The sequence below is a fragment of the Diabrotica virgifera genome, chromosome 3 (assembly GCF_917563875.1).
Source record: "Diabrotica virgifera virgifera chromosome 3, PGI_DIABVI_V3a".
NCBI classification, from domain to species: domain Eukaryota; kingdom Metazoa; phylum Arthropoda; class Insecta; order Coleoptera; family Chrysomelidae; genus Diabrotica; species Diabrotica virgifera.
Genome location: NC_065445.1, coordinates 35,268,410 through 35,282,683, shown reverse-complemented (window position 1 = coordinate 35,282,683; position 14,274 = coordinate 35,268,410). Strand labels below are relative to the sequence as shown.

The window sequence follows — 14,274 nt, the reverse complement described above, 5'->3', positions numbered from 1 at the left end:
AGAGAGCGCAGGCTTGTTCTCCATATCCTAACTGACCAGCACCGAGAGCTTTTCCCACACATTGCAACTGAAACAAATAGGGTAGGTGACTAGCATCATCTGGCATTTGAAAGATGAAGTTTTTCAATCCTAATAGCAACATTAATAATATTGAAGTTTTTCAATCCTAATATAATCTTGAATCTAGAATCCTAATATGATCTTATAAAATTCTTAATTGTATGTCAAAAAATGCGCAATACCTACGTCATAAAACCTACCAAACTTCATGTGAATGCCTTAGTCGGTTTTAGAGCAATAAATAAATCGTCAGTTTGTAAGCAAAATTTTAACACCCCGTATCTCGGAAACGAAGCATTTTCGGACATATGTTTATCGAGCAAACTGTCATTATTTTTTCATGTCATATTTATTTACTAACACCCTGTGTAAAATGTGTGAAAAGAAAGACAGTTTCTATAGAGATGATATTAAAAAAAAAGAAGACAAAAGTAAGTTCTGAAGAGTTTTCAAACAGATTGGGTTTAGGTTCAAAATGGAAGATAATATAAAACCCTTGTATGAAAGGATCGAGTTTTTAAGAAGCTATAATCATGTTAAAATGGCACATGCTTCATTTGCGTTTATTTAAATGAAACGTGAATTTTTGTTAAAGGTGGAATAAAACGAATTTGGCAGGATGAGAGTACAAAATCCATGAAACACACCGATACTGAGGGAAAGAGATAATTTAATATAAAAAAAATATACAGAAGTAAAATAGTAATAAAACCATACAGAAGTAAAAAAAAACCATACAGAAGTAAAATAATTTAATATGGCATGCGAGTGGAAAGTTATTATTAATTATTAAAATATTAACTATTTTTAATGGGAAATAAGCCACAATTTTACTAAAAAATGATGTTATTAACGTTTCGACGTCCAAATCGGATGCCGTTGTCAAAATACAAAAAATTTTAATTATTAATTATTTACATTAATATTTTTTGTATTTTGACAAGGCATCCGATTTGGACGTCGAAACGTTAATAAAATATTTTTTTTAATAAAATTGTGGCTTATTTCCCATTAAAAATAGTTTATTACAAAAATGCCACAAGAAAATAGCAGAACAAATTTAAAATATTATTTGAATAATTATAAATTTAATTATTTAAATTATTAAAATATTTTTTCTACAACCGTGTTAAAAATGCAATTTTTAGCACTCCATAGGAGCGTTAAAAATGCCACTTTCAAGCACTAGTGCTTTAAAATTTTTAAGGCACTGCAGTTAAGAGTGAATTGTCAAATTGTGAAACGTCAAAATATTTATATTTCATTTATTAGCATTAATATTAATAGTACAACTTGCACAATTTGAAAAAGGTGATTTAAAAGGTTTTTTAAATTTAATGTAAACTGTATTATTGCATTTTTAACACGTTTGTAGAAAAAAAGAAGTTTATGTAACGTTATAATATTTTCGCTAAGAATTTTTAGACATTCCCCTCGAGTGTAGACAACCAGTTCTACCTTTTACGGGTCATAGATTTCATGGTTTCAGCAATTATTAACAAAAATATTGTATTTTATAAATTTATAACGTTTGTAGAAAAAATATTGTATGATATACATGTTAAAAAGTACATATTTAAGGCACTCATGTGAATTGCAGAATTCGCTTCGCTCATTCTGCAAACTTCACATGCATGCCTTAAAATTGTACTTTTAACACTTATATCATAAATAACTATGTATTAAAATAACTTTAATACTTACAATAGCTAGAGTGTCGTCTCTCTTCCTGCAGAAAGTCAAGTGCAAACCTTCGTAGAAATATTTTTCCATCGTTTTGGTAAAAATTGTCTCGTTGTAGGGCATATTATGCAAATGTTCCGTGAAAGTTAAATTTCTAAATTCTTGAGGTTCTTTAATAACTAGCTTATCAAAAACAGCGTGCCATTCATCTTGATAACCTTCAATTACATAATCTTTAGCATTCTTGAGAGCAACTATAGCCAAATGGTTGGCTTCTGACGACAATTCATCGCCTGGCTTAGTTATAAACGGATTCAACGTAGATGTAGCTGGTTCCCCGTCGATTCTTCCCTCTAGTAACGCTTTCTCGATTTGGTTCATATCTTTACCATAGAACTCTTTGATTCCTAGATTTTCGAAGAAATATTTAACGGGAGGCATGGAGTAGCAACCAGCAAGCTGGGTCCTTGGATAATGCAACACAAACGCCAAACACATCTCATCCTGGGTCGAGTAGCCTCCTAGAGTTGGTTTGCTTCGGTTCAATGTCGAATAGGTGCACTCCGTTATGAGGCCATCTCCTGGAAGTATCGGGATGTCTTGTGATAAGGATCGTGATTGCTGGTAGTTGAAATCGTATCGGTTATCCTAAAAAATCATGATATCATTCATAGATGCTCTACATATAAGAATAGTATGGTAAAAAACGTTTTACTTAACACATTCACTGCCACTTATACTGTCACTTTCGTATAGTGCCAATACGTAAAGAATCCTATTTAATTCCACATGTTATGAACGCCAAAAGACGTCGATGGCGCCTGACTCAGGCACGCAAAACGCCTTTTGTCGTCAGGTGGCAGCGAATATGTTAATATCAGGCAAAACAGTAAATATATTGTTTAATAAATACAAAAGCAGGGTGAGCCATATGTAGCAGACAAAAGAGGGCAAAATGAAAATTAGTCAAATGCCAATATGCAGTCTCTTCCTGGTAGGACTACTTTATCGTAGTGTGACCCTCTTAGACCGCCGAAGATTCCGGCCTATTTATTATAATTCGAATATTGTAAACAAACCTTTCATTATTACTTCGGTTGATTTATGGGCTTGCCGAATGTACTAGTAAATTTTTTAACACACTAAACGCCACGTGAGTTGTATTTAACTTTCACCGTGATTGGCCCAGGCGTTATGCGAGTTAAATATAATTCATAACATTGAGATTCTAAACATAGAGCCTGAAGGACAAAACAAAAAGTTCCAATTGGGCGGTTAATGTGTTAAGTTATAAATATTGTCGAACCTTTTTCGAGATTAATCGATATTTTGTTTCTTATTCGATAGATTTCTGGAACATTGTAATAGTGCATAAAAGACGCATTTGAATTAGTCAGAGATTCAGTTTTTGTTTTTGTAACGCCGCGGTAGGGTTTTGAAATTATAATTATCAATTATAATTACTGTGCATATATAATATTTGTAAGTATTAAATAAATTAAATAAGTTTGTAAATAAAGAATATGAATCAAGTGTTCTTATTTAAAAATCAATAAAGTCAATTCAAATAATATAAATTATAATCAGTAAAAGTCAGTAGCGTAACACTAGTTTTGACCAAAGCCTTTGAGCAAACCTAAATAAATTATATTTTCCGCTTTTGACTGAAGTGTTTCTAGTCAAACCTAAAAGTTCATAACTTTTCAGTTAAAAGTCACTGACACTATGTATAGGTACCTACTTTAAGAATTGGCGCTTCCGTCCTAACACAAGCAAAACTGAATCCTGTCTCTTTCACCTGTCAACAACAACCTCAACACTCACTCTCAAAACTCACTTTCAAAAGTCATCTTAATAAACGTAGGCGGTAAACTGAGAACAAGAAACAATATAATAACAAAACTTGCTGGAACAACTTGTTGGGGTGTTTCTGCAGATAGACTTCAGTTCAGACCTCTGCTATAGCTTTGATTTTTTCAGTGGCAGAATATTGTGCATCAGTATGGCTAAATAGTGCACATACAAACAAAGTCGATGTTCAACGTAATCAAACCATGAGAATAATCAATGCAATAATAAAATCAACCCCAGTTAGATGGCTCCTTACTTTGAGCAATATTTCTCCACCAGATCCACGCCGTACAGCAGCATTAGTGAGAGAGTATCAGAAAATTATAGGCAACGTACAATAAACTACCAATCCATCTAGATATCATCACAAAAGACAACCAGCGACTGAGATTTAGAAATCCTTCTATCAGAACTGCCCAAAAATTGGCGATAATTATGATATACATTGGCAATGTTCAACAAGATGGATGCCAACAATAGAATCAGACTATATTCAGATATCCACCCCCATCCAAACCAACTCAAGGTTTCATCGGATCAAATCTGCTCAGGTCCATCTAGGTGAGGCTTAATCGCATACATACCGGACATGGTAAATGTGCTGATTCGCTGTTCAAATGGGGCCATGTAGAAAGTCCACAGTGCGATTGTGGATCATCTAGCTAGACAGATCATAAGCTATTGTGTTTCAGACTGCCCAAATCGTGCCTACCGTGGAAACCTCCAGGACTTTGTGGCAATTGAATCGCTGTGTAACTAAGACGTAAATATTTATATGTAAATTTATCGTACTGTAAAAATACATACTCTAAATAAAGTCAAACGTCGAACGAAAAATAATTTGTTTCGGGTTTTGCCTAGATGATCCTAGAAGCGACTGACAGACTTTACTGTACTTGTAACATGTTTAAACAGGTTTATACATATCCTTGGTGTCATTAGCTTTGTTCGTGCAGACAATCCATGACTGGTTTCTGACTGATTCGCATGCGCAGTACCGTTTTCAAGCGCTTGAAAACGGAACTGTGCATGCGAATCCGTCAGAAACCAGTCATGGACTGTCTGCGAATAAAGCTATTATTAAGTGCTGTGAAGAAGCAGTGGAGGATCCAGGGAGGGACGATGGGGACGATCGGCCTCTCTCCAAGCAAGTGATTTAATTATTTTTTTAATTATATATTATAAAGGTTATATTCATTTATTTAACATTCATTTATTTAAATAGAAATTTATGCAATCGACCCTCCCTCTTAACGATGCTGAATCCGCCACTGTGAAGAACTTGTGCATACAGCTGAAGACAGAGAAATGTTTTTAACATACAGGTACGATGTACGATTGTGGAATGCCTAACGCCTAAATGTACGATTGTGGATTTAAATGAATAATATTGTTATATTTACCTCGGCCAATGGTGTTAATTCCTTCATGGCTCGGATATGCCTTAATTTTAACTTTTTAGCTGCCAAATGAGAGTGTAGCATGACTGATACGACATTTATTCCTTCTTTTGGAATAACCTGAAAACATTTTTTTTATTATTTCCCTTAACATCTAAAACACACACATAACTGTATTTTTAAAGTTAACTCCAATAATTAGACAAAAAGATTTATCTTTATGACTTTCTTCTTACCTCTTTAGTGCAATCAATGCTGCAGTATCCAGCAGTCTTATAATCTTTTTGATAAGGAGGAATAAAATGTAAGGTAGATGGCGCTACACCAGTTATCAAGATACCTGCTTCGTTTTCTCTTAGTTCGCTAGTGTAATGTAGCCTTAAACCGGAAGTATCGAGACCGCTCTTCTTTTTCGGATTATCGAAATGAACCTCCAGCATATAGAAAGAATGTTTCTTCTCTGCTAAGGGTACACCGACATGGTTTGGAAAGTTTTCACCTAAAATGAAATATATTTAGTTTTGAATATTGTGACCATAATATACTTTTATCGTCTAGAGTATGCCTATGTATTCAACAAAACGTGTTCTTATACCGTCAATGACAGTATAAAAGACCGAACATAAATTCATTAGTGCATTCTCTGTGTGTTGAACGGAGAATGACTAACCATCGAGAGAGGTGCGCTGAATATATTTCGAAGCCTTCCGAACCCTGTCGATTTGGGGAGTTGAGCGAAATCGACGAATCCCTAACCTATCCAAAGGCTATGCGCGTTGAACGTAGTTATCATTCATTTTGTCATCTGGCGCGTTCAGCCAGATACCTCCTTCATTATACATTTATTTCGCGTTGGGAAATAAATGCGACTACTAATTTCGAACAAATACTGTGGCCGAAAAATTCTATAACAATTTTTTTAAATAGGCTTATATAATGTACTTATTACCTTTTGATCCAATGGCCCAAGCAACCAGAGGCGTTAAACACTTATCCCATAAAGACGCCGTGTTAGAATAGCAAGGTTTGCCCTTCTCTTTAGAAAATTGTTCCCATATAGCTACATCTTCATTAACATCCAATTCACATTCATGCATGACCATGTGGTGTACCAGATTTGAATGTTTATCTCCAATGATGGGTTCGAATCCAACTATGTGGTGTTTTGAATTTAATGTTGGCGCTTTGAAAACTTTGCACCAGTACATAGTGCTTACTTCCTCAGTAATCTTAAACTAAAAATTAAAAAAAGTATGTACAATTGGCATGCTTATATGCAAAATTATTAAAATAATTTCATAGTTTTTAGGACTGTATTATGGGTGTGGTTCAAATTAATTAGGAGAGGTAATTAAATGTCATACAGACAAAAGGATAATCAAGTTTATAAAAAGGATTACCAATTTAACTGTTATTTCACTCGCGCATCGATAATCGTCACGTATGCAGGTTTCACAGTCGGTGGTTTATCGTGGATAAAACCTGGATGTATTTTCTGGCTGCCTGTCGCGGATACACTGTTTGCTTTTTAGACTAGTTGAAAGGAAGGAAAAGAGTTTTTTATTACGAGAGGCGAAATCATAGAGCTTCGCGGTACTGCTTTGTTGAGCTAGTCGTTGTCACTTAGAGACGACAGCACGTATGTTCTTTTTGAGAATCAAAATCAGAGAGATAAATTTGCTTCTGTTCAGTCCGAGAAAAAGTAACACAGAGAGTTTCGTACAGAGTTTTTCTTTTACTGTGTCTAAAAATGTCTCTATTTATGAGTGGGAATTTATTTTCCCTATTTTCCCTAATTAATCTCTATTTATAATTTATTCTCTGTTACTTTTGTATCTTTTTTTGGAACATTAATAAAGACCTTTATTATTATTATCCAGATTTAGCCATACGGCTCACACTCCCTCTAAGGGGAAAATTGACTCATCCCAGATACCTACAGTATCAAAAGGATTGAGCTCTGGTGGGACTCTTACCTTGTTATCGAGCCCTGTAGGTGACTTGGTATGCAGGTGTATCTACCAAAAATTTTCGTACACATCTGGCCGTTCCGAGTAGTACAGCTTTCTGTATGGTCTTCTAAAGATGTTCATTTAGACCCAGCTTTTTTATGCTTTCGAGGAGGTTCTTCGGAACGACTCCAGTGGTAGACATAATAATAGGTATCGTCTGGGTACTTTGCATTCTCCATTGTCTTCGTATTTGAATTTCCAGATCTCTGTACTTCGCGATCTTTTCAGTAAATTTACTACGTAGATTATTATTGTTAGGTATCGCCACATCAGTTAGTGTTGGTTGTCTTGTTAATTTATTAACTAATACAAGATCTGGTCTATTATGTGTCACTGTTTGGTATGTGAGCACAGTGCGGTCCCAGTACAGCTTGTAGTTGGCATCCTCAAGCATACTCTCAGGGACCTATTGATAATTATGGAAGATGGTCCGTTTGGAGAAGTCCCAGCTTGATAGCTATCTCTTGATGAAGGATTTTTCCCACTGCGTCATGCCGTTCCTTGTATTCAGTTGCAGCAAATTGCATTGCTTATTATTATTATTAATAAGGGTTGGATCTTTAATGAAGTAATGATTTGAAATCGAGGTTGGTAATTATGGATTTGATACAGTGACATATATGTCTAGGTAATATTATTTTTCGCATGTGAAAAATTGAACAAAGTATATCGAAGAGAAGAACAAAAACAGACAATACAGTCATGATATACTGGTAGTAATACTTACATCATCAAAAACGACATCCCAATGACTGGAATGACCAATGCTCATTTTTGCCACAGGAGGTGGACCTAGTAAATGAACACTTTGGTGACCTCTGTTTTCACCGTGATAGACCATTTCTGCCCCTCGTTGGGGATCATATTCATGAAGAGCCCATATTATTCGTACAGTATCACCCTAAAAATTACAAAAAATTACTATCTGATTGTAAAATTGAACTTATCATCAATTAGTTACAATATGTAAATGCCAAAAAGATAAAGATCAATAGGTATGTATTTTGTCAATTAAAAAATTATTCTTAAAGAAAACTTTAAATTCCAACATAATTCTAGCACTCTAGGCTATACTAAATCTCCATATCACAATAAGTACTGATGAAATTTGAGTAAAAAATTCGAAATACTAGCTTTAATATTTGTGGATTAGGAAAAGGCCTTTGACCATAAATCAACCAAAAATGTTCAACCAAAATCAACCAAAAGATCAATAGGTATGTATTTTGTCAATTAAAAAATTATTCTTAAAGAAAACTTTAAATTCCAACATAATTCTAGCACTCTAGGCTATACTAAATCTCCATATCACAATAAGTACTGATGAAATTTGAGTAAAAAATTCGAAATACTAGCTTTAATATTTGTCGATTAGGAAAAGGCCTTTGACCATAAATCAACCAAAAATGTGGGAAGCCTTGACAGAATGCCGAATTGACTATCGGTATATAAATATATGCTGAATTGACGATCTGAAGCGTATTGTTGGCAACTGGATGCAAGCCGCACAAAACAGAGAAAGATGGAAAGAACTGAGGGAGACCTATGTCCAGCAGTGGACGAGCACGGGTTGATGATGATGATGATATAAATATAATTAAACACATATTATACCAAAACTCAACAGCTAGTGTTAGAGTGGTTGATCGTCAAACTCAGAAATTCCCGATACAACAGGGGGGATACCTCAGGGGGACACCATATCACGGAAACTGTTCACTATGCTTTTGGAATATGTGTATAATGTAAAGGGGCAAAACTGATCGACAAGGGCATAAACATAAACTGAGAAAAGGTTAACTACCTGAGGTTTGCAGATGATATTGTGCTAATAGTTGATAGGATAAATGAGGCCAAAGAACCTTTACATCAGCTCTTCCATGATACTATAAATAAAGAGATAGTATTTTCCCGTAGCTCAAATACGTCAGAGTTCGCGCATTGATTACGTAACTGGAGACCGGAAGTTGAATTTGAATTCTTGTTAAAGTTAAATGGGATTTGTATGCATTATGTGATGAAATTATTCAATTAGCAAAATAACATTAAACTTCAATGTATTCGAAAAGAATTTAGTGTCGAGATTCCAGTCAAAATAACTGTCAAAGATAAAATTATAAAATACAACCGCGAGCAATTCAAAGTAATCGGATATTACGAATGATTACGAACCATTACGAACTTGCCGGTCTCCAGTTACGTTACGACTTCCGGATGTGCAATATATTAATTACGAACTTGCCGGTCTCCAGTTACGTTACGACTTCCGGATGTGCAATATATTAATTACGAACTTGCCGGTCTCCAGTTACGTTACGACTTCCGGATGTGCAATATATTATCTTGTTATTTATAGTATCATGAGCTCTTCCATTCCTCGTAAGAAGGGGCATTAAAAATAAATATATCTAAAACCAAGATAATAACAAATCTTATACTCAGCGAAGAGAGGAAGTACGAACAAGATCCACAGACCAGGTAATGGTCTATAAATATCTACACTCAAACATTAGAATCGGTATGGTTGTATATTGCAGGCGGGTTGGCTATTCTTTGAATTATCATAAATAAATCCTCCTTTAGTATTCCACAGGAGTTAACACCGATAATCCCCTACAAGTACCTGCCTAATACTACTTTTCACGGCAGCTGCAAGAGCTGCAACGTTGTCAAAAGTCAAAAATATTCTCATTTAGTTTGCATGGGCTATCCTTGTAGACTGCATCTGCATCGCATGTTTGAAACACGCTGTAAGTCACGAAATTTGCGCAGAAAAAGATGACCAAACCATTCAGCTTCTCTGTCGTATAAGAATGACTTAGGCAGCCTTCGGCAAGTTAAACCACGCTGTCAAATCATCCGACATACCAATATGTCTTAAAAGAAAAACCTTAAATCAGTGTGTTTTGTCAGTGTTGATTTACGGAGCGCAAATGTTGACCATCACAAGGAGTACAGTGCAAAAGATCCATGTGGCTCAAAGGGCGGTGGAACGTGCTATGTTGAGCGTTTCACTACGGGACAAGATACCAAACCGCCAGCTACGACGAAGATGAGAAATGGCTTATGCTGCAGAGAGAATAGCCACAATGAAGTGGAATTGGCGAGTCACGTGGAGACTCAGAGATGGTGCCTACCTAAGCTGAGGTCGTCCAGCAACTGGACTGACGATCTAAAACTTCGCTATAGGATGCAAGAGTCACAAGATCGAAACAGATCGAAAATTATCAAGGAGATTTATGTCCAGCAATGGACAAGTATTATATTGTCACCAATGTTGTTTAATCTTTACGCTGAAACAATCTTAAATGAAGTGTTGGAAAACGCAAAAGAGGGAATACTCATTAATGGTATGCTTATGAACAATATGAGATACGCAGATGACACCTTGTTGCTGACTGGATCAATTGAACATCTTCAAGCGTTATTGAACCGAATGGTGGCATTCTGCGCGATATATGGACTCAAACTCAACGCAAGAAAAACAAAGTTTATGGTTATTAGTAAACAGGCAGCCGTAAATAATAATAACTATAACGTAACAATCGGTAATGACTCAATTGAACGAGTAAGTAATCTTGTATATCTGGGTACTCATATTAATGAAAGCTGGAACCCTAGTACAGAAATAAAAAGTAGAATTGCCAAAGCAAGAACAAGTCTTATGAAATTTAAGAAAATCCTGTGCAGTCATGATCTAAATTTGGAACTTCGCATAAGAATGGTCCGATGTTATATATTCCCAGTACTACTTTACGGGGTCGAAGCATGGACACTGACAGAATCGCTTTTAAAAAACCTAGAAGCATTTGAAATGTGGATCTACCGCCGTATCCTGAAGATCAGTTGGGTAGAAAGAGTCACAAACGAAAGGGTTTTGCAACGTTTGAATAAAAGTTGCGAAGTAGTGAACACGGTTAAAAGGCGCAAATTGGAATACTTTGGTCATATAATGCGTCACCCAGAAAAATATGACATACTTCACCTTGTCATGCAAGGTAAAATAATGGGAAAAAGAAGTGTGGGCCGCCGTACAACTTCTTGGCTTAAAAACCTACGCCAATGGTTTGGGAAAACTAGCACTGAACTATTTCGTGCGGCTGTAAATAAGACAATGATTGTTAATATGCTGGGCAACATGAGAGCCAACGATCGACAAGCGGTCTCGGCACCTTAAGAAGAAGAAGAATGGACAAGTGAAAATTGCATGATGGCCGACAATACAAAAGCATTCAAGCGACAAGCTTGAAAACATTCTTTAATAATTTGAGTAAATAGTTATTTATGAAACAGTTCGTGAAGTATGCTTTTTGCGAACGCACGCGTGTTTAGAGTACGAGCGACAGCGGAGCGAGTGCTATACATCGCGTAAGTTCGCAAAAAGTAGGTACTTCACGCACAGTTTCATACAATATTTTATCTACGATAAACAAATAAAAAAAACTGTAACTTTTCGTCACTGGAATTCATTTCTATTCTGCAATTTTTAGACCTTTGACATTTAAAAATTCTAATTTCTTTCAAACCACAAAACTGTCAAAACTTTTGTTGTAATTTATTGCCCAAATGTCATCACCATGACAACGCGAGTTAAGGATATTTGATTATAACGACATACAGTACAGTACATGTCTATTCTTAATTCAGATATATACTTTCCAGTTTACCTCACCTCACCTTTGCAGTGTACGTCAACTTAGGTAACAATAAAAGTTAGGTTATATAGAGATGTTGGTGGTGGACATATACAGCATATTGTTTAATTTTATTTATTATTGTTACTTTTAATTTTGTTAATTTTTTTATTTTTGATTAAAGTTCTGTGTTGAAAGGTTTTGACTGATTTTTTATGTTTTATAATAATCAAAATTAATTGATAAACCAATGATATAAATTCAGATTAAAACAAGACCAATAATTGTGGATCCCTCGTTATGAAAGTGTGCCAAAAAACAGTGCGAAAAAGTAAACCCCACATTGTTACTTCACGCACACTTTAAATCCTTGACGCACTGCTATCTATAATGACAGTTTTCACAAACTAAAAACTTATGCATAATATGAGATAGAGTAGATAAAATATTTTAGCATTATTAAATTAATATGAATAAAAACTTACTGATAAAACGTAATCGTCCGGGTCGCAGGTGTCGAAAGCTCTTCGAAACTCAATGACCGTATGTGTATCATTTTGGAGGCCTCTCATCAATGTGTAATTGTCGATTTCATCTCTGACAGGTGCGCTTCCTTGGCTAGTAGGAACACCATGACAATCCTGAAAACAAAAATAATAATGTATATACATATTTTCAATAATGTGTTTCAGCAAAAATGGTAGGGGAGCCCAAGCGGGGATTTTTGCAGTTACTCGAGCGCGTCAGATTATCATATGGGGAGAAACTTGATACCCTGCAGATGTACCTCTACTATATACCTATTGGCTCTTAACACAGATAAGTTCGTTAAGGGGGGCCCGAAAAAAATATATACTTATCCTTAAAAAAACTCGAAATTGTCAGATTAAGATAAGGTAAGTTAAGTACATGCAAAATAGTGTATATTTAAAAAATCCGACGATTTGAGCGGGGTTTAAAGAAATGGGTGAGTCAAAAAGTTTCACAAAAAAAAAAGAATATTTCGTGAAATGAACGTCAGATCGAAAAACTGAAAAATACGTCTTCAATATTTTTCAAAAATCTATTAAATGATGAATCAGTGGCGGATCTAGACATTTGCCTTGGGAGGGGAAATTTGCCTTAGGGGGAACTTTCAATGAAACACCAACGCAAAGACATAAAAAAAGTTAAACTAAACTACATAAAAGATAGTGCCTATCCGTTTCGGATGTTGGCAACCGTCATGGCAATCTGTACTTTGCACTTCCAATGGAGCACCAACTTAAAGACAAAAACAAGTTAAACTTAAAAACTACATAAAACTACATAAAAGATATCATTAATAAATTATAGGCATTAGGTTTCCTTAATGTTCCTAACACACGGATTTTTTCGGTTAAATTTGTCAATCTGTGGTTTCAGTTTCATGTCAGCTAATATATTATGATGTTTCAACAATTTTTTTTAATGTTGGACCTTGTTAGGGGGGGGATTTCCCCTTTTTCCCTCCCCGTAGATCCGCCACAGTAATGAATCCTTGAAGTTAACCAAATATATTGAAAATTGCTATACGCTCTGAGCTTCGCTGGTGTCGCTCCTAGCGGATTACTAATGCAACTTTGACCGATAATTTTTAAATTTATTATTTAATTGTTATCGCTTAATATTTACAACGCAAAAAAGTAATTAAGTAATTAAATTGTAATCGATTTTTTAAAGATTTTGCTAATCATTTTAACGTTCTATTAATGAAATATTAACTTCTTACTTCGGATACTTTCACAATTATCGTGTAGACGGCGCTTAGATTAATTACATATTACGAAATATTAAAAAAACTTAAATTCAGTATTTAAAACGTAAGTACATATATTTAAGGTAAACATGTACACCACAGCTTTGACCAACTAATATTATTTCCTATTAATGTTTTTAATTTCAATGTTTTAAATTAATAACTTTGACATTTACCTATGTCAAATTTCCAGTAAAAGCTTACAGACTTGTCACTACTGGCACTCGCGAATTTTTAATTATCCCCTCTACCTACGAGCTCATAGCGTATACCTAACATACCTAAAACGTCAATCGGGAAATCACATTTAGTTTATGTATGCAATTCTTATTAGGTTATGCATTTTATATCCGACCTAATTTTGTTATAAATATTAATATTACTTTATGTAGTCAATAAAAATCCGTTTCGATTTCTTTATTGCATCTTCAATCGCATTTTTAATCGCATCAAGCAACTACATACCTACCCGGGCGAATACCTTCTAAATTATCACCACTTTAATAAGCGTAAATATACATTTCCAGCTAAGGTTGGACAGCTTTATGGTTAATAGCTACCATAAAAATAATTTTAGGCATTTGCTACCACAACACTTTACGGTTTTGTGGTAACGCAACGCAACGTAGAGTTGCGGCCGATGAAAATTACTTTTCACCATTTTAAAACGCGATATTGGTATTGTAATAGCTCGATTTATCTTACAATATACTGTGTGAATGTTGTCTGATTTTAAATTGGAATATACAGGGTGGAGAATACACTCAGTGACATTAGAAGTTTCAGTTACACACAGAAGGAATAATTTCTTGAACTTAATTTTTTGGCAAAAGCAAAAGAATGACTATATTAAAGGC

At 34.9% G+C, this 14,274-nt stretch overlaps 1 protein-coding gene across 1 annotated transcript in view; it reads right to left on the bottom strand.

The window, feature by feature from the left end:
- The window catches only part of LOC114345034 (MOXD1 homolog 1), a 93,689-nt gene that overhangs the window by 5,690 nt on the left and 73,725 nt on the right, over window positions 1-14,274 (bottom strand). The window contains exons 3-8 of the mRNA XM_028295866.2: window positions 12,126-12,281; window positions 7,734-7,907; window positions 5,944-6,229; window positions 5,231-5,493; window positions 4,998-5,114; window positions 1,765-2,391 (exon numbers count right to left, since the gene is read on the bottom strand). Coding sequence (XP_028151667.2) covers window positions 1,765-2,391; window positions 4,998-5,114; window positions 5,231-5,493; window positions 5,944-6,229; window positions 7,734-7,907; window positions 12,126-12,281 — 1,623 coding nt within the window. The remainder of the gene's footprint in view (window positions 1-1,764; window positions 2,392-4,997; window positions 5,115-5,230; window positions 5,494-5,943; window positions 6,230-7,733; window positions 7,908-12,125; window positions 12,282-14,274) is intronic.